The 26,147-nt window shown below is 48.3% G+C and overlaps 1 protein-coding gene across 1 annotated transcript in view; it reads right to left on the bottom strand.

Moving 5' to 3' along the window:
- LOC144095563 (uncharacterized) overlaps positions 1-26,147 on the bottom strand; it is a 70,144-nt gene that overhangs the window by 13,977 nt on the left and 30,020 nt on the right. Inside the window, exon 4 of the mRNA XM_077629254.1 lies at positions 8,041-8,248. Coding sequence (XP_077485380.1) covers positions 8,041-8,248 — 208 coding nt within the window. The remainder of the gene's footprint in view (positions 1-8,040; positions 8,249-26,147) is intronic.

The raw sequence follows: 26,147 nt of genomic DNA on the forward strand, positions 1-26,147 counted from the left end.
GATGACTGCATAATTTATCGCCAAATCCGCTCAACCACTGACCATGCAATTCTTCAGCAGGACTTTGAATGTGTAACTAACTGGTGCACATCATGGCAAATGACACTTAATACTGACAAATGTAAAATCATGACAGTTAGCCGGAAGCATTCAAACTCGCTATTCACTTATTCCCTTAACAGTGTCACACTATCCCGCACGTCTTCTTATAAATACCTTGGCGTTTATCTGACTTCAAATCTTTCTTGGCCGGAACATATTCAATGCATAACTGCTAAAGCATCGCGCACGCTTGGCTACCTGATAAGAAATCTTCATAGCGCACCTGTTTCTAACCGCAAGCTAGCATACTTAACATTTGTCCGTCCCAAATTCGAATATGCATCAGCCATCTGGTCACCACATCAGGCTTATTTAATTCATTCACTCGAAGCAATTCAGAACCGTGCAGCGCGTTTTATTTCTCACGACTACAACCGTCATTCCAGCGTAACAAGCATCAAGTTATCTTTATCGCTAACAAGTTTACAGACATGTAGGGATATCGCACTTCTTTGCTTACTACAGAAACTAATATACAGTCGTCACGCATCCACACTGCCTCTTACACGCCCAATGCGCACTTCACGTCGCCTACATAATAATCTTAGCTTCCAACGTCTATTCGGCCGAACACTCGCGTTTAATTCTTCTGCTTTGCCACGTGCTATCAAGTGTTGGAATGGCCTTCCGGATTGCATTGCTACCATACGGGACCCATTAATCTTCAAAAACGAATTGACCACCTTCATGCATCCATGATATTGTACATAAATTGTTTTCGTATGTGTTGTCAAATCCATGCAGTGCCACTATTTGTTTGCTGTTTTTCCTCTGTGTCAATATATTACGTTTTTTTTTCATGTACGGTGTAATCATTGTTTGCAGTCCAATGTATTTAATATTGTTTAATTTTTGTTCTTTCCACTTTGTATCATCTTTTGTCTGCTAAATATTGTAACCCCTCCCCTCACACAATGTTCCAAGTGTGGAACCTTTGAGGTATTTGTATAAATAAATAAATAAATGGAGAGCTCGGTGGAACCTACACCCGGATCGTCTTCTTACAAAGTGACCATTAAATCACTGGCCAACAAAAGCCTCACGGATATACCCAACAAGATTTTACAAGCTAACCTGGACGCGTACCTCCGAACCAAAGGTTTCCGGGACTTCACAGCCAGGACAAAGTCCAGCACTATTGCAGTGTGGCTTCCGACTCTGACTGCCGTAAAACGGCTGCAAACACTCACCAGTATTTCACTGACAAGTATCAGTGCCAGTAAAAGTGTATATAGTTGAAGGTTCCGACTTGCAGCGCTGCGTCGTCTACAACATCGATATCACTGAGGATCAAACTGCACTCCAGCTTGAGCTGTACTGTCCCACGCACCGTGTCATCCAGGCCCGACGCATGGAAAAGGGGTGCGCTTGCATAGTCACTTTGCAAGGCCCTCTGACACTACCAGCCCGTCTGTACTAATATGGATGTATTTTACGGCCACGGCCATATAAACCGAGTGCGGTACACTGCTATAACTGCTTCCGTACAGGGCATATGCGCAAATCCTGCCCCTTCTTTGCTGCCGGTGAAAGTACATCGGAAGGAAAAGTGGCATATGATGCGACCTTTGTAAATCCGACGACCACGAGATATCTCCAAGCTGTCCGACAAAACAAAAGGGAACACAAAAGGCTCGTCGTCGAATGAGTAAGCATTGGCCAATACATGACAGTATAACTTCATTGCAGACGTCCAGTCGGTTCGCAGCTCTCCAGTGATATGACGACGAGTGGCCGGAGCTCCCTGAGCACACCTCGCATGATCCTTCAGCTCAGCAGCCTTCTAACAATACCGTGCGAAAAGAACGCCTCCGAAAACAGCCAACAAAGCAGCGCAGTGTGCCTGAACGAACACTAGACGATATGGCTACAGTCGACGAAAAAATCGCACGTCTTTTAGCGGAGGTTACCAATCTCCGGCAACACCGTGAACTCCTCGCTCGACGTAGATGGGCAGCGGAATCATCCGCCACATCTGTCAATGGCGCAGCAACATCGCCTTCTTGGCGCCCACCAGTGTCATTTCCTGCCGCCTCTTCCGAGATTACCGCAATGCCAACTGGACAACTCTGCGACTTCTTTGCTCCGGATTATGGTCAACCAGTTATCCAACCTGACGTCCGTGATTCTACAGGGCTTGGGCTAGTAGCTAGAAATGGCAAGTTCCAGTCGTACTGGTGTGCTGCAGTGGAACTGCAGAGGCATTTCCACGAATGTGGGAGAGCTCTAGACCCGACTACAAATTCACAAGCTCCAGATATGGGCCATGTTGCTACAGGAAAGAAACACCTTGCCATCGATTGCAGGCTTCAGTGCCTACATGTCTCCTTCAATGATAGACTGTCGTGTACAAACTGCTGCACCTCCGGGAAAGGCGGCGGTGTATGTGGACTGACGTTTTCCGCATGTACGCCTTGCTCTCGAAAATTGGTGTACGTCGTATCTAGAGGTAGCGGCAGGGGCTGCGAAATTTAAGAAGGGAACCGTTGTGGTCATTTCATTTTACGTTAGACCAGCCGGTGGTGCTTCCTCCCGTATTAATCTTGGCTGGTTAGCAAGTGTCCGTCGGCAGTATCCCGGGTGTCCGATTTTAGTCGGAGGCAACTTTAACGCCTCTCACCAGGATTGGGGTACCCCACTTCGAGCCCTCGTGGCAGGTGTGTGCGGGACGCCTTCACGAGTGCCCAATTTGTGCTGCTCAACGATCTTGGGACAGCAATACTGCCAGTGCGTCAAACTCGAAGTGCTTCTTATGCTCCAGACTTGACGTGGTGGCCGGGTCCGGGTACTCCCTCCTGGTTCATGGAGCCAGACTTTTGGGGAAGTGATCATCACCCTATCATCGTCGGCGTTCACACCTCACATTTCCGACCTTTACTTTACAAATGTTCTGTGATCAACTGGGACAGTTTTCGCTCCTGTATGGACAATGTCTCCTCTGATTCTTCGCCAATCCTTGTTGAGCGCTTACAAACAGCGCTCAACAGTGCTACAACTACCACCTGGACTGATGTTGGTCGACCGGCACAAGACCTCGGCCTTCTTGTGGGCGGCACGCCGCAAGCCGAGCTGGCTGCTACGCGAGACCCTTCGTCGCAGGCACGTACGCGATTGCACTATGTTTCAGCTAATGCACACAAATATGAACGCGAACTCTCTCGACGGCAGTGGCATGCGTGGTGCGAACAATGTTCAGCAAAATCCTCGAATGTCTCTCTCTAGCGAACATTCCGTACAATGGAACGCGGTCGCTGTTCGACTGACGCAGCAGCAACCGCATGCTTCGCGGCTAACTTGTCGCCAGATGATTTCGCCAAAGAAGCAGCGCGAAAGTTTTCCCAAAATACGATGCTGTGCCTTATTCAGCCGCTAGTTTAAATATGACACGCATCCTAGCGCATGTATTGCAAATGCCGTCTGATGTCGACGTAGGTGGAATTGCGTGTACATTCTCTATGCCTGAGTTGCTGGCTGCAATAGATGATGCAAAACGGAAAATAGAGCCCAGCCCAGACAATATTCAGTACTAGGTGTACAAGAACCTGAGTATCGCTGCACTCCCTCAACTACTAAACACCATAAACAAAGTATGGTTGGATGGCTTAGTGCCCGAGGGCTGGAAATCGGCTGTCGTGATTCCTATCCCGAAACCAGGAAAGCCTCCGGCGGACCTTGCCAACTTGCTACCTATCTCCTTAACTTCTACGCTCTGCAAGCTGGCGGATAAAACGCTAGCCGCACGATTTTCATGGTGGCTAGAGCAGCACGGTTTTTACCACACAGCACAAATCGGCTTTAGTCCATATATTGGTACAGAGGACGGGTTGGCTGTCTTGGCATCTGCAGTTTTGTCGTCTACCCACAGCCGCAATGTGCGTACTGTTTTAGCAATGGACGTTGAAAAGGCTTATGACAACATCAGTCATGCAGCCATTCTGAACTCCATTGACATGTTTCATCTCCCTCTGAGAGGGCGTAGTTTTGTCCAATGATTTTTGGAAGGCAGAAAATTTGCAATACGGCTCGGCGGCGAAGCGTTCGGATCATTTGTCCCTCTCTGCGGCGTGCCCCAGGGGTCAGTATTGTCGCCGACGTTATTTAATATTGCTTTCAACCCGCTGGCTTGGCGCTTACATGACATCCGTGACATAAAATTTCTTCAGTACGCTGACCACATCACGGTGCGGAGTACTCACCAAGATCTCCGTACTCAGGAGTCTGCCCTTCAATCTGCCTTGGATGTTACCTGTAATCACGCATCATCCATCGGACTTTAACTATCCGTGCATAAAACACGTCAGTCGCCAACCGCTGGAGTCGCCGTAAACTTGCTGCAATTCCAATCCGTCTTTGTCTATCAGGCACCCCACTACAGGAAAGTCCGAGTGTAAAAATCCTTGGCTTAATGATTCACCAATCATGACCAGTGACTGCATGGCTTTCTCATTCAAAAATGCAAGCTATTCAGACTTTCGGTTTGATTAGAAGAATTGCTCCTAAAACTGGTGGTGCAGGCTCGTTCGTTGCACGGCAGTTGGTGAGGGCAGTTCTGCAGCTCCGTATTGTTTATTAAGCCCAGTTTCAAAATCTTACAAGAGCCCAATGGGATTGTCTTGAAGCCGTGAACCGAGAGGCTGTGATGACCATTACGTGCCTTCCACGCATCACACCGGTCATAGCTTTACAAGAGAATGCGCAGCTCAATACCATTGATGAGCTGGTGCAGCAGCGCCGTGAAGCGCGCAGCCTTAAGGTAAGTCTATCGCACTCCACGCATGCACTGAGGACTTATGCAACGTCACACTCCATTCTTCAGCCGCCAACGCCAGTTCTTCCCCCATGGAAGTTTGTACAGCTCAGCGACAACAAGCGAACAGATAATCGCCGGCCAACATCTGCTAATTCGGCATCGTTGCTTCGCCAGAAATTTGAGGAGCAAGATGCTTGCCTGCCTGACAGATCCATTGTTGTCTACGTAGACGCAAGCATACAAGATTGCAAGGCAACAACAACTACCTACTGCCCGTGCAAACCTTCCTTGAATCAAACCTCTTGGTTTCAGCTTACGGAACCCCCTTCGTCCTTTTGTGCTGAGTGCGTTGCAGTTCAAGAAGCACTCTGCTCCGTGGCCGACGTAACTATGCTCCCTGCAGCCCGCGTTTTCATACGCACTGACGCCCTTCAAGTTGTCCGGTTGCTGCGACGTGTTAGCCGCTGTCCAACGATATGTCAGGACATCCACCGGGTCGTGGCAAGCATCCGTCAGCCAGCACGTATTGAGTGGATCCCACGGAATCTGCTGACCTATCAAAGTCAAGCAGATTTAGCGACCCGCCTTGCGAATAAAAACTCATCACCGCCTGGGCTCCTTCATTTGGACAATTTTTCCCTCCTTTCATCAACAAAGGAACTCCTTCGGCGCCGCACACGTGCTCTCATCCCTCCGTGTGCGCTAACTCCGCGGTCTTACCCGTGCAGAGGAGGTTGCGCTTAGGAGGATCCGGGTCGGGGTTGCCCTCACACCAGCCGTCACTCGGAAATGGCCTCAGTACCGAGATTTTTTTCCTCGGTAGGGTGTCCGATATGTAAACACGAGGACATTGAAGCCGACATACATCACTTACTGTGGGACTGCCGAGCTCTCAAGCCTACAAGGATCCGGCACCTGATGGTAGCAGGTCTTTCACCAAGCAACCCTGCTTCATACATTGCCTGGACGTAGGGACCGTACCATCGTTCTCTACTGTACTTCATCAAATCAGCTAACCTTTTTCCATTCATGTAATCTCTACTACATCATTCATCACACCTTCACCCATCATCGATGCCCTGGGGCAATAAATTTCGCTTAAAAAATGCGCAACAATTATTAAACTTCTATTTGAAGGAACAACACAACAGAAACGAGATTAGCCGTGATGGAAAAGCAGTAAATGCTGCAAATGATGTTTCTCGTCCAGTGCCCATCTCTCGCTTTGTTGATTTTTCAAAAAAATATGGGCTTTAACAACGCGTTGTTTTCTTCGAGGCAGTCGTAACTCGACAATAACAAGTGAGCAAAAATTAGCGCAGTGGTCGCTAACGTACCCATTGTTAGTTAATAATTAAGGTCATTGGAAGAGGCAAAAGGAAGCAAAATCTGCAATATCCAGAGCAGAAAGCGAAATAAAAGACAGCTGGAAATGTTGCATTCTTTTTACTGTGGTGACCAACGCTTGTCGCCGTTCGTTCTCGCACTACCTTCCTGGGAATTGGCGCAGTTGCACAGGTGCATATCGTTCTTTAGTTTTCTGTCCACTCTTGTAGCGGGCCACGACACAGCAGTACTCCGTACCTGCGTTTCGCTTAGGCGGGATCACACCTCTTGAAGAAAAAAATAGGGGAACTCCTAAGCTTCACCCTTGAGGGTAAAACGCAATACTGTTACCTTGTCCGCTTCGCGTCGCTTCTTTATATACTTAATTGCTAATTAGCATACTAATAATTGCTCACGCATGCATCACGACATGCCTCCAAGGCGCCTAAGTCGAAGACCACGATAATTGCATTCGCCACATCCACCTTTACTCAGGTTAATCAACGCCGTTCCGTTGCTTGTGGGTATGGTGCCCGTATCAGAGACCAAAGGTCGTGAGTTCAATTCCTAACAGAATTGAAGTTACCTGAATTTTCTTTCCACGTCAATTTTATACAAGCTGCTTATCCGCTGCTTTACACAGTTTTAGACAAGCTGCTTATTGTTGCCGACGGCACCGGCTTTTCTGTGACATGGGACAATTGACTGTATCGCGGTAATGCCGCCTTGCGCAACGCGCCCGTCCTTCGTGCACTCGAAGGTAGCCCAAAGGCAGCTCCGGCGGCGCTTCGACATTTTATGGTTCCATGCCGCGAGAAAACAGCTGCGCTCCCGTCGAGCGACAAAACATGACGGCAATATGGATTGTAGCGACAGCGAATACAGAAAAGCCGACAATCATAGACACTCCGAAAGGCTCCCCACCCTCAATATCAAACGGGCGGAGAAATTTCGAAACCCAAGCAGAAAACAGAGAGAACATGAAAATTATAGTGTTTTTTGCATCATGCCTACTCCACATTCTTACAATTGCCAATAAAAGGCTAAAAAAGCGTTAAAACAACACCAAACGCCCCTTAAAAACATACAGTATTACGTACTGTGGCAGCATTCTGAAGAACTACATAGCTGTCGAGCCTGTGTTATCATGTTTTACGCGGCGTATTGTTCATTAGCAAAATTTTCCTCAATATAATCTGGCTGAAACAACGCACTGTTTAAACTTCGCATTACTACCCTCGGTCGTATTTATTACACTGCGTAGTGTACTTATGTTCTCTGATTTTTATAATATTTTAATTACATTTGTTATTAAGGGACACAGAATCCATTCATGCATCCGCTAAACGTTCATCGATGAATAAACATAAAGGTTCGCGACATCTATATATACGCCCTCCAATATTCTGCTTTCGGCGAGGAAGAATAAAGTGGTAAGGTTTTTACGTAGTTAAGCCAAGTAGATGTGCGAAATGTTGTGGTTACCGTGGTTGGCTCATGGTTTTGTTCTGCTGGGCCATCGGCCCGTCTGGCGACGATATTAGACTCCGGTTAAGCTTTTATCGAGGTTAAGTTGATGTGATTTGTTCGTACCGCAGAAGGAAGTTTGTGAAGACGACGATGTGCAATGCACATTGCGAGAGTGTGTTGCAGTTTAACGCGAGGCGCGATCCGCCACGGTGATAGCATAGTGCTCTCGCGCAGTGGTCAGCAAAGCTGATCTGTTCGCGCCTCTGCGAGCTAGAAGCTCTGTGGCGGCAATATTAATTTCATTTCTTTACCCTCAAGATCAGGGACGCTATAAGATTCTTGGTGCCGTCGCACTAAAATAATATGCATTTCAAAATTGCTGATTGCCATACCTACACTGTAGGATCGCAAAGTGCCATGATCTGGATTTCCGCATCCGTGGTTATTGCAGCAGCGAACCCAAACGTAATCTCGCAGAGATTGCTGTGTGAGTATCAGGTCACCACTCGTGAACACCCGAGTCCGTCCGTGGTTCACAGTGGCTTCGCAGTTGGCCGATTCGTCGCAGGTTGTCCATTGTCCACGCTCTGTTGTCTTGTACTGTATACAAAGAAGAGCAGATACATTTGGTTGCGCGGGTAATTAGAATAATACTTAAAGCGACGGGTGTATTCCATGCCGAAACCCGAGTTACAGCAGGTAGATCTGACATTGATGTGAGGTAGATCTCGTGTAGATCTGACTTCTTTGCTATTTCATAGCAACAGCCCTTGGTCAGATGCCGAAGCTTACTTTGACAATGGAGAATGCAATGGTGTCCCAAAATTTGGGCTTAGTCATGATAAACATTGGCACACCCCACCCCCGAAATTGAGCCATCCCCGGAATTTGACCTTGTTGAATTTGGACCAAAATCGATATCCAAAGTAATTTGAAAATTCGCAATACGATAGTGACCTGCAAATTTGGACTCGGTCAGTACCAAATTTGGCCGAACTCCGCCCTGAAAGTTTCACCTCCTAGAAGGAACCAAAATCGATACTAACTTAATTAAAATGCGTCCAACACGATGGTTACCACGAAATTTGGTCTTGGCCATTTCAAAGTTTGGCCCACCCCAATTACTGAAATTTCACCTCGTATTTGGACCAAAAATGTTATGCAGGCTAGTTTCAATGTGCCATATACAATGGTGACCTGCAAATTTGACCCAGGCCAATCACAAAATTTGGCCGACCCCACCCGCGGTCTTTGACATTCTCCGATGTGGAAAAATATAATATTCAGGCTGATTTGAATGTGCTGAAAATTATAGTGACCTGCAATTTTTGGCATTGCGAGAACTCTTCAAGTTGACCATAGTCGAACTAGAAACCAAAGCCAACTGCGCAACAGACAAGAAAACGGTGGTTGCCAGAGGCGGTGGGTGTCACAAAATTCGGCGCAATTTCGGGATATCAGCGGAGCACGCAACAATCGCCAGCGAGCGCCGTACAGAAATCTACAGCAGTGGCGAAGAAACCCCGGAGAGCGCCTAACCTTCTCGGTTTTCCGCCCTTTCCACTTTGTTAGCTGACGCGGCGCGAAAGGAAACATCTGCACGCACGCCTTCAATTGGAGAAAATTTGACTAAGTTCTACCCATCGTCGACGAAGAGGGCGTAGCATTGAGGGTGCTTTGTGATGCCCTCTTCCCTTCGCTCGCGCGCCAGCGACGGCGCATCGCAAGAAGGACTGGAAGGTTCTCGAAGCCGGTCTCCACGCCTGACCAAAGGGGACTAGCGCCCGGAGCGTGAATGAGAAGGAAATTGTACACGTGGTATTTTGTGTATACGCGCGCCTACCTTGGCGCTAAGAACGAACAGACGCGGAGTGCGCCTATATATTTGAATATGTGTTTGTCAGCCCGAGCTGCCGCTCATGCTTCAGATAAACGCACCCGCTCGACTCCCGGGTAAACACTACTCGCCCAGCCACGAACCAGTGAGGCAGCGTGCGCCAGCCTACGGGACGGCTCCATCGTTATCGTTTGGTCGTTCACTTTAACAGTGCAGGGTAAGTTGTGTTTTGTCTGTTTTTTCTCTGCCTCATATTAGCTAGTGCACTTTAAGTGCAAGACTTCTTGTTGTATTGCAGTCTCTCTCGAGTTACGAGTTGTATTCTAAGGGACTTTGTATGAGCTCATAAGAGTGACTATGCAATCCTCTCTATCCTGTCTTTGCTGTACTGGCTTTGTTTGTTTGTGAACCTTTGGCTCCGACCAAATCTATGGCTTGCGACCTGCGAAACCTGGACACCAAACGACCACCCCTTGTCAATTTCTAGCTGGTTTCTGACTGAGCTTGCAACGCTGAGTCTAGGGCTTCTCCTCTGAGACCGAGATCGCTACCCTCAGACGCTCTAATGGTGCCTGGTAGTGTACGCACAAGTGCGAGAAAATGTGCGTGGTAATGAAGAAGCATAACTTAATAAATGGTTAAAACTTGCAAACTCTGTACTTAATCTGAGTACACATAGCAGCCGGAAGCATTTAGTTTTCCGCCAACAGTGGCAGCTGTGATACCCATTCTGAACAGTGCACCAATACCGTATGCAAGCAAAACGGCAACAAAAGCAGCACGGCTTCAACAGATCCGCTACCCATGTGCGACCCTGCTCAAAAATAATGTGTTCGATCACTGATTGCAAAAGAGAGCAAGAAACCTTGATCATAATATAGAGATCATTGCCTTTTTATATTGGCACAGTAAAATAGCCGCGGATCTAGCAATCTCCCTGCGTTGATATGCAAACCAAACGAAATTTTGTTTCTTTCAGCGATAGCCATTTGAGGGAACTTTACAGCAGGAAAGTTTTGATTGTGATAAAACAAACCCTCACCTTGACAAAGAGAGGCACTAAAGCAAACTAAAGTTCATTTTTTAGCATCTGCAAGTGTAACTTGGGCTAGGATGTACATCTTAACGAAAGGCTACCGATTAATTCAGACCAGCTGTCACTCTTCAACATGTGCTGACACTTTCTCAGCACATGGACACTTTTTTGCGTTTTGCCTCCATCACAAGTGGCCGCCGCGACCATAATCAAACCCGGGTCCACCAGCACAGTGGCCGAGCACGCTAACCACTCAGCCACCGCAGTCAGTTCAAAAGGAAGTGTTCCTTACGTCTTCCGCCCCAGGTGGGCTTCAGAATACGGGTGAATGGCACCGCGATTGCAAACTCGAATTAAGGTTATTCTGAGAAATATAAAGGAGACAAAAGCGACATTTTTGAGATTCGCGTTTCCATGTCAACAGCAGTAGGCTAATAAGCCCCTCGAAAGGCATCGAAGGCGTTACGGAGAAAGGCAGTAGGTCAGCCGTGGTACGAGATTCTATAATTTGTGGACACAGGGTTGCATAGGCCAGCCCTGCACAGGGCTATCAGAGATGAGGGGTGCGGTCCCTCTTGCCTTAGGTGTAACAGGGTTGGCAAAAACGCCGATGGGACAGTACAGACCAAACGCCTTAACATGCGCTCAAACAAACGCCAGATCGACTACTGGTGCCAGGAAAGAGCACCGTAAATGCGATAGACGTCCAGAAGACCGTCTTTTAAGAGTATAGCTCCGGTCAGTTGTCCGTGAGACATTCTTATTTGTCCGAAAGCAGCTGTAACCATGACTGAACATTTCCTCCTTGCGCATTACATTATCGTACGTGCAGGTGATCGAAGCTGCTGTTGCTACATCTCCAGGACTGCAAGACAGCGTCAGTAGTGCCTCGAATAATTGCTTCATTGAACAGCTCCGCGACTGGAACTGTAATCAATACGTGGTCATGACAATATTAAAAGGTATTTCCGCCTAAGTTACACTAGGCGCTTTTTATAAAGATGACGTACGTTCTTCATAAAAAGGCATCACACCTATTTACTCCAAGTGTCATGCAAGAAGGACAAATTGCAAGATCAGTAAAAATGACGATGCAAACACTTCATTGCCTGTATTATTAACAAGAAAAGAAGATAAAGCACTCGATTCTCGAAGAGTGTGGGGAAAGAACCACATCTCGAAAAAATCAGTTCTTGATCTGAATTCGCGCACTTTATAGTTGTGAACAACCCACTCGAATGTATAGTATAGATGCAAAATGTACCTTTCTCTGGGAATTGCAATTTTAGTGGAATATATATTACGAAAAAAATTTAGCCTTGGCTTTCTACATCTCACTTCAAGAGGTTCCCAATGTACTTCCAGTTTTACGCTAGGCGCACTAATGTGTATACTATCATTTTCACACACATAGCGAGTCACTAAGTTCAGAACTATTTCTAATTTCTCTCTGTCCGTCTTTGTCGGCGGGTCCCATACAGTGCAAGCATATTCAAGCACAGATCTAACATACGTTTTGAACAGTAAATGCCTAAAATCTTGCGCAACATTCTCGTGTTACGGCGAAAAAAACACTACAAATTGCAAGCTTTCCAATAACATAATGAACATGCCGATGCCAACATAGTTGTAAAGTGATGTCAAGGCACACTGGAAAGTCAAGGCACGCTGATAACTTTGCAGTGAATCTGGAACACATAACGTATTGAACTGTCATTTTAAAGCAATATTTCATGTTAAATCAGCATATATCGGAACTGTTGATTGCCTTGAATAAAGGCCTTAGCACTGTGATTTTGTCATTCTTGCATTTTCGTAATATGACCACAAACAGCAAAAAATATCTCAGTGAATGTGGTTTGTTTGTTCGCTTTGCGACGGCAGGTGACTCACAGATAGCCCTACGTATTTGGCGGAAGTGGGGATAGAGGCATACTATTCCAAAGCATGGAGCTGGTCCAAGCGGAGGACGTCCGCTAAAACATGAAGACGACAAACTTGTTGTGGCGCTGCCGCCTTTGAAAAATCTTTTTAACTTACCGGCTGGTGCTCCCTGTTTCCTTACTTTGCGGAGACACCTCGTACATAATCAGGAAAACGCAAAAGCTCAATTCACGTTCACCTATTTGGTCATAAATATTTATATGGTCTGACGACTCTGATAGATTTCCACAGTAGAGTGAACAATATGCATCAATTCATGTACTTGCTTACTAAACAGGAGGCCCATATATGGACTAGACATTGAAAAACTCCTATTCACATTTGCCTTTATGGTAACAGAGTACTATATCCTAAGGCGGAAATTCATAGAATTTATTACTGAATATAAGGCAGCAATTCACGTGCTTGACTACTGAAAAGAGCGCTTTATTTAACACTGGGATACGTAATCTTCGGTGACCTTGTTGCTTCGAACAGCAGTGCTCTATTTATGAAGCGCTCTGAAGGGTGAAACAGAGTGACAAAGCACCTTGGTAAAACTGCAGGCAGGACCAAGAGGTTTCAACGTTTTCCACATGAGTACTTACGACCCGCGTTCGCACGGGTGGACTAACTTTCCCAGATTTCATCTTAACCTGATAAGAAATAAGTCTCATGAGAACAAACGTGTACTCCATACAGTGCTATTATCATAGCAGCTTTATTTTGCAAAAAAAAACTTCTGTTAACACATATAATTCGCCTGTCCAGTACAGGAAATAGCAGCCCTGATGCGAGACAAATAGTCTACTTACCGTTAGTCCACGTATTGACCGTTGCTGTTCCAGGAGGTCCAAGTAAAAGTCTTCCCCTGGTACTTATGAATTGTGCTCGCACGTCAATACTGATAACTGAGCCAGGCTCCAGCCCGTTAACCTTCAAGGTCGTATCTTTTATATAAATCAAGAAGCATGAGTCGACGTTTTTCGGACAATAACGCACTCGGAATCCGTTGAAGACGCGTCGGTCCGGTTCAGGAAACACCCAGGCGAGTTTCAATGTACTTGTGTCAGTCGCTTCGACTCTGATAATTGAGGGAGACGGGAATTCTTTAAAAGTAATGGGGACCGTGGTGGGAGAAAAGGAGCAAACCATTTTAGAATACATAAAAACTTGAGATAAGACCACTATATTGTCACTGAGAAACGGTTGGCGTAAGGAAGGCTGGTTTACTTGCTTTAATTAGACGCGCAAGACGCTGGAACGCGCAAGGCAGCAGGCAGCACCAGAGATGAAGGCGAAGCATCTAGCCCCGAGATGGCTCAAGGCTTGCCAACTGCCAGGAAATGCAGTTTAGCCGCTGTATGGCGCCACTAGAGTAGTTAGTAGCGTAGCATTGCTCCCCCTCTCTTGAAGACACCGACTCGGTGTGGTAGCAATTGCAGGCAGGACCACAAGGGTAGTCGCACGTGTCTGGCGTGTGGTGTAGACACGCGCGCGGGGGTAGCGGGCGTGGTACGGCTTCATCCGAGCGACGTGGACAACTTCGGAGGTCGGCCGTCTAGAAGAGCGAGCTGTTCCTTGGGGGAGAACTTCGTAGGTAACTTGACTGAGCTGGCGGAGCTCCTCGTAGGGCCCAAAGTATCTGCGTAGAAGCTTCTCAGAGCGCCCCCTCATGCGGATAGGGCACCACACCCAGACTTGGTCGCCGGGCAGGTAACGCACATTCCGGTGGCGGAGGTTGTATCGCTGAGCGTCGTGAACTTGCTGGTGCCGGATGCGCTGTCGAGCGAGTTTGCGGGCGGCCTCAGCGTAACGAACAAATTGGGCAGCACCCATAACAGAGGGGGTAGCGCTAGCTGGAAGCAGCACTGCATCCAGCATGGTTGCGGCTTCGCGACTACGTACTAAACGAAATGGAGTGAAGCGTGTCGTTTCCTGGACCGCAGTATTATAAGCAAAGGTGACGTAAGGGAGTATGGCGTCCCAGTTCCGGTGGTCCGCGTCGACATACATAGAAATTATGTCGGCGATCGTCTTGTTCAGCCGTTCGGTGAGGCTGTTCGTTTGAGGGTGGTAAGCGGTTGTTTTGCGGTGACTGGTGCCGCTTAGGCGCATAACCTCCTGCGTAAGGGCCGAGGTGAACGCTGTTCCCCTGTCAGTTAAAACGATGGTGGGTGCACCATGACGAAGCACAATGTTTTGAATGAAAAAGTTCGCAATTTCGTCAGCAGTACCACAGGGAAGAGCTTTAGTCTCACAGTATCGGCTGAGGTAGTCGGTGGCGACCACAGTGTAGCGGTTGCCCAGCGAGGACTCCGGAAATGGGCCGAGTATGTCCATGCCAACTTGGTGGAAGGGAACCGGAGGCGGATCTATAGGCTTGAGAAGTCCGGCTGGCTCAGTCGGTGGCGTCTTGCGACGCTGGCACTCGCGGCAAGTTCTTATGTAACGTTTCACAACTGCAGCAACCCTTGGCCAGTAGTATTTTTGCCGTATTCGTGCCAAAGTTCGACAAAAACCCAGGTGACCAGAAGATGGGTCATCATGGCTCGCCTGCAGGACTTCGTCGCGAAGGGCCGTAGGCACGATGAGTAGATAGACAGCTTCTGTTGGACTGTAGTTTTTCTTATACAGGACGTCGTCACGTAAACAGAACGACGACAGCCCGCGCGAAAAGATTCGCGGGTAAGACTGAGCGCTTCCTTCTAGATACTCAATGAGGGGCCGTAGTTCGCGGTCGTTCCTTTGGTGCTGAATGAGGATGGACGTGGAGATGGCACCAAGAAAAACAGAATCGTCGTCGGGGTCAGCTCGGTTGTTCTCGATAGGAGCACGAGACAAACAGTCGGCATCACTGTGCTTCCTACCAGACGTATAGACGATGGTGACATCGAATTCTTGAAGTCGAAGACTATAGCGTGCAAGCTGTCCCGAGGGATCTTTGAGGTTCGCCAGCCAACACAGCGAGTGGTGGTCGCTGACGACCCTGAAAGGGTGGCCATATAGGTACGGGCGAAATTTTGTTACTGCCCACACAATGGCCAGGCACTCTTTTTCGGTAGTAGAATAGTTCGCCTCAGATCGTGACAATGTGCGGCTCGCGTATGCGATTACGCGTTCGAGACCACCCTGCCTCTGCACAAGGAACGCACCGAGGCCGACGTTGCTGGCGTCTGTGTGTAGTTCAGTGTCGGCTGACTCGTCGAAGTGTCCAAGGATGGGCGTACTTTGGAGACGAGTGCGGAGGTCTTCAAAGGCTTGCTGTTGCTCCAGGCCCCAGAAGAATGGTTCGGAATCTTTCGTGAGTCGCGTGAGGGGCTCAGCGATCTGGGAGAAGTTCTGCACAAAACGCCGATAATATGCGCAGAGACCCAGAAAGCGGCGCACACTGCGCTTATCGGTGGGCACAGGAAAAGCAGCCACGGCAGCAGTCTTATCGGGGTCTGAGCTAACCACTTTAGCGCTCACGAAGTGGCCCAGAAACTTCAACTCTTCGAAAGCGAAGTGACACTTTTCGGGCTTCAGGGAAAGACCGGCCGACCGAATTGCTTCGAACACAGCACGCAGGCGTCTCAGGTGCTCTTCGAACGTGTCAGAAAAGATGACAACGTCATCCAAGTACACGAGACAAGACTGCCATTTGAGATCGGCAAGAACGGCGTCCATCATCCTCTGGAAGGCTGCAGGAGCCGAGCTCAGGCCGAAATGGAGCACCCGGAATTCGTACAGACCGTCCGGTGTAATAAAGGCGGTCTTTTCCCGGTCGCGTTCGTCCACCTCGATTTGCCAATAGCCGCTTCGTAACTCTAGCGATGAGAAGTACTTGGCGTGACACAGCCGGTCCGGGGAGTCATCAATACGCGGGAGAGGATAAACATCATTTTTAGTGACTTTGTTTAAACGTCTGTAATCAACGCAGAACCGTAGGGTTCCATCTTTATCTGCCACTAGAACAACAGGCGACGCCCACGGGCTCGTCAATGGCTGTATCACGTCGTCCTTGAGCATTTCTTGAACTTGGCGGTGAATGGCATCGCGCTCCTTCGAAGAGATGGGTAGGGCGGCTGACATAAAGGCCGTTGGTTGGCGTCAACTATAATTCGGTGCTTTGTGAGAGGTGTCTGCCTAACCTTGGATGTCGAGGCAAAGCAGTCGCAAAAAGACTCGATAACGCTTTCCAAGCAGCGTTTCTGATTAGTTGGGAGGTTTGGGTTCACGTCAGTGTTTATGGGAGTGGTCGGTTCCTCCACTGATGCCGGGGCTCAGGACAAAGCGTGCTGTCCCGCGAATTCGCTGAGTTCCTCGAAATACGCAATAGCTGTTCTGCCAGGCAAACACTGAGGTTCACAACCAAAATTGGTCACCAAGAGTTCGGTTCGGCCCTTGTCCAGTTCAACAATTCCTCGAGCAACACAGACTTGCCGACCAAGGAGCAGCGACATGTTGGTTTCAGCAATGCCACGAATTTTGGTGCTGTTATCGCACTCTACAGTAACAAACATGCTGGATCTTGATGGGATCAAAACGTGGTCGTCACAGACGCATAACTTAGCCCTGTGTGGCTCGGTATCGTCATCGACAGGACCTTGGGTGGAGAACGACACGATTAGCTCCTGGAGGTTGATAACGGCACCGTTCTCTTGAAGGAAATCCAAACCGAGTATGAGGTCTTTGGAGCACTCGGGTAACACAGCAAAGCAGCCAGGGAAAGTAACACCGCGGATCTGGATTCGCGAAGAGCAGACAACGACGGGAGTTACCACGTGGCCACCAGCTGTCCGGATCTGCTGCCCAGACCAAGGGGTCAGAACCTTCCTCAAGACCGTGGCTAACCGTCTGCTCATTACCGAAAAATCGGCGCCGGTATCCACAAGTGCGGTAACGTCGTGGTTGTCGGCGGATACCGGAATTTCGGCGGAGGCCAGTCGGTCGCAGAGCGTCGTCGAGGTCGTCGGGTCAGGTCGTCGTCGGTCGGAGCGTCGCGGCGAATCGTCGGGTGGAGGCTCTTGACTCGGTCCAGTAGCGGCAGCCCTACCCCCGGAGGACGCCGTCTTCAGTTCTCCCGTGGGGACGTACCTCTGAACTGGCCAGAGGATGACGGGCGACCGGGCGAAGAGAACCGCCTTGGGGATGGCGATCGAGACTGGCGTCGCTGCGAGGTCGAAGATTGCACGTTTTCAGCCAAGTACTGTTCGATATCCCGTGGTCTTTCACCGTAGCGTGGTCGAGGTGCGTCAGGTGAAAACCCCCTTAAACCCATCCTGCGGTAGGGGCAGTGGCGGAGGATGTGGCCAGGCTCTCCGCAGTGGTAACAGAGCGGCCGATTGTTTGGCGTACGCCAAACGTGCGCTTTGCTCACGGAGGGCCTGAGCTCCTGCGGCACGGAGGGTGCTGTTGCGATTGGCTCCTGCAGGTATTTCACAGGAGCGATGGGGGAAAAGGCTCGCATCGCCGGCCCGGGACTTCGTAGCGCCTCGCTGTACGTCATAACGGAGGGCGCCGGGTGTGGAGCTGGGGGTGGCTGCACAACTCGTCGGATTTCTTCGCGGACCACGTCCGTAACGGCAGCGACGCTGACCTGTGGAGCTTCAAAGCGAAGTTTCGCCAGTTCCTCGCGCACCAGGCTTCTTACAAGCTCCCGAAGGTCCTCGGCGGGCAGCGACGTAGGCGTGTACTGGGACTGTGAAGCGGCTGCTACAGTAGCCTGACGTCCGTAGTGGGCGCCCCGTTCCTGTAAAGAGCGCTCGATACTCATTGCCTCCTTGGTGAAGTCGGACACTGTTCGTGGCGGGTCACGGACCAGTCCGGCAAACAGCTTCTCTTTTACGCCACGCATTAAGTGGCGTACCTTCTGGGCTTCGGGCATAGCAGAGTCAGCCTGATTGAACAGTCGGGTCATGTCCTCGATGAACATCGCGACGCCCTCGTTCGGCTGCTGTGATCTCGAGCGCAGGGCGATTTCAGCTTTCTCTTTTCTTTCGCTGCTGGTAAATGTCGCTAGCAGCTGTCGACGAAAAGCCTCCCAGGTGGTAAAGGAAGCTTCGTGGTTCTCAAACCACGTTTTGGCCGAGTCCTGAGGCGCAAAGTAGACGTTGCGCAGCTTGCGCTCGCCGTCCCACTCATTGAAACCCGCCACTCGGTCAAAGCTGGCCAACCAGTCTTCGACGTCCTCGAACCTGTCCCCGTGGAACGGTGGCGGCGATCGAGGTGCGCGAAGGACAAATGGCGGGGTATTCCCGGAGTGCTGACTTGTCTGGCTAGCCGCTGTGGATGTCATGGCCCTTACCGGCGCTGTCAGTTGGCCGAACTCGGGTTGTAGGCCTCGCAGGCGGCGGCTCGCCTTGTGGACTGGTGTTGTAGCCACGCGTTGAGAGCTGACGTCAAAGGTGTCCTCGAGGTCAGCGTGCATGGGCCGTTACCCCGCACCTCCACCAAATATGTCACTGAGAAACGGTTGGCGTAAGCAGGGCTGGTTTACTTGCTTTAATTAGACGCGCAAGGCGTTGGAACGCGCAAGGCAGCAGACAGCACCAGAGATGAAGACGAAGCATCTAGCCCCGAGATGGCTCAAGGCTTGCCAACTGCCAGGAAATGCAGTTTAGCCGCTGTATGGTGCCACTAGAGTTGTTTGTAGCGTAGCAATATTATAGAACTACGCAGAATAACCAAAAGCATCAGTACAGAGAGAGAAACATCTCCAATACAATTTGAAGAATAATGAGACGTTTATACGCATTTAAACTTTTATGTCAGTTACCATAACTGGTGTAGGTAAAAACAAAATGAAAAATTTTCTTCGTTAGGAAAACAGTGTTCATCTCGAAATATTTTTATACTAGTTATTTAAATGCGCGAAAACAGGAGAAAACACGAAAGCCGATAAAAAGACAGGGGCGCTTTGTGCTATTAACTTTCGTATTTTGTCCTATTTTCGCCCCTTTTGAATGGAGAATGAACCGAAATCGACTAGTCCAACACAAGGTCTTGTTTTCTGCATCTCAGAAATTAAGGAGATGCGGACGGTTAATCGCGGTGTGAAGTTGACGCTTGTTGATGGCGTTACATTTAGCGACGGACCATAACTCCACTGCTTCCAGAATTCGTAGCCTACTTTTGTTGCATACAAGGCCATTTGTATCTCGGTTGCACTAGGGTGGGGTCACTTCGTATTCCTTCTCGATAGCGCTGACGCTGAGGGCGACCTACTGAGGACTGCACTGTGTCTTATGTTGTGAAGGTCCTGAGCTGCTTCCATCTATTACAGAAGCCTCTTTGCAGGAGCACTTCATGGATCCAGCGGAAGTTCTCGGTGCCGTTGTCGGCTTGTCATCACACTCGTCCACCGTAATAAAACATACTAGCTCACCTATTGTTCATAAAAACTCAGTTTACCATGCAAATCTTTCGGAAGCAGATAAGCTTGCTAAATTTGCGTCGTCTTAGAAATAACAGACTCCTATTGACGATGGACTTGCTGTAGCTATTTATACACTCATAAGTCATTGTCTTTGTGATGAAGCTCTTTTTGCACCCACCAGGAAGGAAGACAGAACTGTAGTCGCATGTGCGTCGACGGCGCTTGGTCCCTACAGTATAGAAGAGGTGGTTTCTCTTAAAGAAGGCATCATTTATCTTGCTGAGACTGAGCATTGTGTTACGAAGCCTAATTATTCTGCAGCAGAACTACGTTATGTAGGTGAGAGCACAAAGCATGGGGAGTCAAGTTGTTCCTGGTATTCTCAGGAATGAGACGAAATGGTTCCGGCCGGGCACATACCTCTCCTTAAGGTGTGAAAACTTCGACTGCATGTGTGATCCAACTGCGCATACTGGGCCAGTCAAGACTGTGCTGAGAGTCCTATAGTGCTCTCATGGCTCATTGCAATCGCAAATCTCGTACCACTTAGGCTATTAGGGAGCATATTTTCATTCAAATAAACTCTTAAACATTCATTCGATTAAACTGTAATGCTTATCTCGGCCGACTTTATTTCATTGCAGTTCTCCGTCGTCGGTGCATTTTGAGTGCTAAAAAGTCCATTGCTTTCTCCAGACACACTGTGGTCACGCTGGCAATTGAGAATGCGACCATGCAAAAGTTCATCCGCAATGGGTGCAGTTGAAGATTAATGCTTTAAACTGCGAGTGAGACTCTCTTGAAGTTATAAACCAAAAACAGTGAAAAAACAAAGACTTGACGAGAGAACAAGACAACACCGGCGCTGTAAACACCAGACACCAGATCAACACCAGCGCTCGTGTTGTCTCGTTCTCTCGTCAAGTCATTTTTTTCGCTTTTTTCCGTTTGTAATTTCATGCCCCAAAAATCCCGACAACATGCCCTCTTGGACTCTTTTGAAACTGCATACGCCCATGCGTAATGCCGTTGGTTCACTTTAGAAGATGCTTATTCATGACGTCTCAAGGCTAACCGTTGAGTTTGATTTCACAAATTCTTGTATCAAAGCTGACGAGATTATCCTTCACACAAATAAAAGCCTTTGCAATTTTAATAACAGTAATTTGAAATTACTGGCTTCAACACAAAAAAAGCTACTTTAAACTGTAGCCTTCAAATGTCTTCAAACGTTGTATGCGTAACTACAGCACAGGCAATTATCGTTGTTGCACCAATTGTGTCATATTCTGAGGGGCCCACTGGACAATATTTGGTTGGAGAGCGCCGGAATGTGGCTACCCACTGAATAGCAGAGCTCTATACTGGTGCCCTGGTGAAAAGCACTAGGGATATGGACTCGTAATTCAATAAAAACTGCACCGCCCCGTTTACCGGTAGCTGTGACTCTTCTAGCAGCTAGCTTGTGGCTCACGCTGAATGCTTTTTTTTGCCCTTGCGAGACTGGGACTTTTGTTTTGCTTGAGGATGAGTTTATAGATGCAATAATCTGCTGTCCGGGTTGGAGCCCCGGACCAGGAATAATTTTGCTTCAATTTTGAAATGTCTATATAAGCTGTACAGCTTTTATTTGTAGCCGTATGGTAGCGCCGGGTAGCCGCGGCATTGAGTAATTGCTTCGTTATTGCAAATCTGCTCCACTTTGCTAGCTTCCCCCAAAACACTGTACCAACGCTGTTCTGCGTAATTTGATGCCTGGTTTCTTTCTAACAGTTCTTGAACACTTAGTATTTTACTGCAGTAAATACTGCGCTGAAAAAAGGAGTACGAAATATTGAATTCGAAGCTTATGTTTAGCATAAAATACACCGATTTTACGCGGATTTGACTTGTAGGAGCTCAGACATTTTTTAAACTCTAAGCTCTCCTTTTCATGTGGTTCATATTGTACGCTACATATTGTCACGACTCGGTAGAACCCAAAGGAGAGATGAAGATAAAAAACGGTTCACTGGTCTACCAGAAAGAGTCCCTTCGCGTTTTTAGTTTCTTCGTCTTCCAGCCTTGCGCTCCTAGATCCAGTCGTCATCTTTGGCGGCTTCTTGCATGCGGCATTTGCCCCCTCCTCAGGAAGCATCGTCTCGATGGTAAGAAAGGAAAGTAGGAGGTCAAGATCGCTCCGAGTAGTACGGCTTCATACGAACAACATGGACGACGTCGACTTGTTGCTGACGTCACTTGGATGTCGATAACCCGTCTGGCACCGCCTCATACGTTACCTCGGTGAGATCATTAAATAATTATGCTTCTGTTTAGATTTCTAAAAGGAGCCTTTCTTGCACTCTAACCACTTCAGTTCATATCAGACTTGATAATTCTTTATCGGGTTTTGAGCTGAACATGACCCGCCACAGTGTCTCAGTGGTTAGAGCGCTCGGCTACTGATCGAGAGCCCGAAGTCGAACCCGGGTTTTCCTGTTCGAGCCCGGCCGCGGCGGCCACGTTTCGTTGGAGGCGAAATGCTAAGGCGCCCGTGTGCTGTGCGATGTCGGTGCACGTTAATGATCCCCAGGTGGTCGAAATTATTCCGGAGCCCTCCACTACGGTACATTTTCCTTCCTTTCTTCTTTCACTTTTTCCTTTATCCCTTCCCTTACGGCGCGGTTCAGGTGCCCGCCAATATGTGAGATAGATACGGCGCCATTTCCTTTCCCCCAAATTCAATTTTCAATTTTCAATTTCTGAACATGGCCATCACTGTGAGAATTAAAGGTTTCTCACCTCTATGGCCAATCTTTTGAGACGCCCGAAAGTATGCATCGTCAAATAGTTTGGTTGAGACCTCGTGCTGTAGAGCTCGGACTAGAAAATAGTACGCGCCTGGCTCTCGCTGCAAACGAAGACACCGAGTAGAATGCAAGGCCCATCACTGTATGCAGGAACAGGGACAGTTCACATGTAAGGGGAAAACCTGCCACGCCGGAATAATGTTTGAAATAAGAAAGTAATCAAATTCTAATTTCAAGATGCCATCCCTTTACGGACGTTCTACCCAAGAACATTATTAATTTATTCAGCGTTGAATTTTCTGTTCAAATTTTCTAGCCTTCTTTCGGAAGCAACCTTACCATATATAGGTGAACATTGATGAGCAGTTACTTTCTTAGGTTAAGTTTCATACTTTCTTGTCAAGTTTATGTGATCATGTATTGATAGTTTTAGTTGTTGATGATTTCATATTTATTCGGGCTATACACAGGCGTTGGTCTGGTTCCAATATTATTTGTTATCTACATTATTAATGCTGTCGAAACCCTGAACGCCTTCAGTATAAATTTAGCGATCTCCTGTCTATTGGATTATTCATAAAGAGTAAATTCCTTTCCTGTCAACTTATCCTCAATTATATCTTGCAATCATTGTCATATTAGCCTGATTGATGGGTAATCGTAGTAACTATAATTAACTGTGTTCCTTTGCGGCTGTAACTAATTTAAGTAATCGTACATTTAATGCAAGCAAACCATTTCCTCGTTATATTATATTTGTAAATCAAAATAAACAGTCAGGAATAAAACCACCACAAAAATTTGACAAAATACATTGTATCTGTGTGCACTGTGAAGACAAGAGCTCCAAGCTTTTAAGACTTGAGGCTTACGAAGTTTACTTCAGACCTACACTTCAATATGCATTGACAGCTTGCGACTCCCACATATAAAACAACTCTAAAAACATCATAAAATGCTATCCTTAAGGGTAGATTAATTCACTATTGCTGCGCCTGCCATCAACTAATGCTGCGCCTGTGAACCCGTCACCTTTTTCCACCAACTTACTTCGGGGAGAATCGTTCGGCACTGTTGCTGTCATCGATTCAGTCGACGCTTCTCCTGTGATTGATCACCATGACGTGAATTACATCAATGCCCTTACTCCTCTCATCGAAGTCGCTGACATGACCGCACCAGATGCGTTTTCTCAATCCGTCGATGCTGCTTTACCGCCTCTCCAACGCGCCCAACTCGTCGTCTTGCTTCAACCCTTCCGCGGGTCCTTCGACTCCCACCAACCAACGTTGGGGAGAGTTAACCACCATATCAACATCAGAGCGCATGGTTCCTTCCGCCAGCGCCCCTACCGCGTCTCCGCCACTACCGCCGTGTAATTGATGAACAGCAGGCGAGCGACATGCTACAGCATGGAGTGATCCAACCCTCTCAGAGTTCCTTGGCTTCTCCGGTCGTACTTGTAAAGAAAAGAAACGGCTCTATTTGCTTCTTGTTTGACTGTCGTCGTGTAATCAAAATTTTTCGGAAGGATCTCTACCCCTTGCCTCGTAATAATGATCCGCTTGACTGCCTGTAGGGGACTTAGTGCTTTTATTCTCTGCATCCGCGCTGTGGGTACTACCAGGTGCCAATGACCAAAGCTGATCGCCCGAAAACGCCTTTCATCACGCCTGACATGATCCGTATTAGGGCCTGCGCTTATTTTAAATATATATCAATAATATTTTTCCTTGCGTCACTCGAAATATTGCATTAAGACTGTTTGCTGACGACTGCATTGTGTGCAATTTTGTTCGTTCTGAAGATAACCAACTTAATCTGAACTTAACACTGCGTAACATTGCTTTCTATTATGACAATTGGGGTAAGAAAATAAGTGTCAAAAAACATCATCAATTAGCATAACGAGGAAGAAGAATCCAATTTACTTTACTTATCTCTTATCAGGATCTGGTGTGATGTGTAATAATTATTCAGGATACTTGGGCCTGAGATTCACTGAAAAATTGTCTTGGGAATCACAGATAGACATATGTGCAAAAGCACACTGACAACTGTGATAAAGATGAAGTGTGGCAAGTGCGCTGCACGCACTCGCGCGCATGGGGAGAGAGAAGACGACGAAGTAGGAGAATAGAGATCGGCTCGACCGTATGCTACGTGTACTGTTTCATTGCTAATTATCATAACTACGATACAACATATTTTGGTGACGAGGATGCTGTTTTGATTCGGGACCTTCACGTGGCCTGCTCACCATCCGTCATGAGCTTTTCTGGGCTTCAGCCACCACCACCCTTCCTGCCGACTCCTGGTCGTCCTGCCCTTCCATGGGAGCAATGGGAGCTGGCGTTCCGGAATTACATGCTGGCCTCTGGTGCCTCTACTCTGGGCGCGGACAGGCGGAAGGCCATCCTGCTGAATTGCCTCGGACTGGAAGGTCAGCTCATTTTTTATACATTGGCGCCGCCGTCATCCACTCCAGCGCCTACAGCTGCGGCTTCGCACTCCGGTGACGAGGCGCCCCGCCTTGACGAATTTGATGCGGCGATATCCATCCTGTCGGAGCATTAAAAATCGTCCGTGAATGTAATCGCCGCACGTCATCGCTTTCGCCGTCGAGTTCAGGCTCCAGGAGAGACAACCGATGAGTACGTCGCTGTCCTTCGCAGCCTTGTCGGCGACGGCGGGTTTGGGACCATGGCGGACGATATGATCAGGGACCAGCTGGTGGAGAAGACCTCGAGTTGCCATCTGCGTGAGCGCCTACTCATGGAAGGCTCCTCCTTGACTCTGTCGCGCGCCATGCTCCTTGCTCGACAGTGTGAGCAAGCTTCCCGGGAAGCCAGGGAATTGGCTGAGGAGGACGCTCCAGTACATCGTGTGAGATGCGAGCGCGGATCGAGACAAACACCACCTCAGGCCATTGCTGCAAGTGCCAAATTCAACCATCACAACCTGCTGCTGCAATACCAGAGCGCATGTGCTACCGCGTCGGTTCTACAACTCACCTAGCGAACAACCCTGCATGCCGAGCCCGCAACCGCAAGTGTCGTCGGTGCGGCAAGGTGGGCCATTTCGACTCTCTCTGCAAGTCGTCCGACCGTCCTGTTCAAGTTCAGCAAGTTGCAGATACTGCTGACACATCGTCGATGCCGGATGGCTCCAGCAGTGCGTCTATTCTCAATGTTGAAAGTCAAAAAAACGGAATTTTCGCATCAGTCCTGATTGAAGGCAAGTTCATCCGCTTCCTGATTGACACCGGCTCATCTGTGTCAATTATTTCTGAAGATCTATACCACCGATTCTTCGCTAAATGTTTTCCGCTTAAATCAACTGCAGTTCAACTATTGGACTATTCTAAGTCTCGGATTATAGTCCAAAGGTGTTTTGTTGCCACAGCAAAGTTCCACGACCGTACCGCCTGCATCCTGTTGTACGTTGTCTCGGGAGGCACAACGCTGCTGGGCCTGGATTCCATTGCCGCTCTACAAATGAAGATCAAAGGTGCATCGTTGGAATGTCTTTCCATGACACCTGATACGCCTCTG

The sequence above is a fragment of the Amblyomma americanum genome, chromosome 6 (genome assembly GCF_052857255.1).
Source record: "Amblyomma americanum isolate KBUSLIRL-KWMA chromosome 6, ASM5285725v1, whole genome shotgun sequence".
Taxonomy (NCBI): domain Eukaryota; kingdom Metazoa; phylum Arthropoda; class Arachnida; order Ixodida; family Ixodidae; genus Amblyomma; species Amblyomma americanum.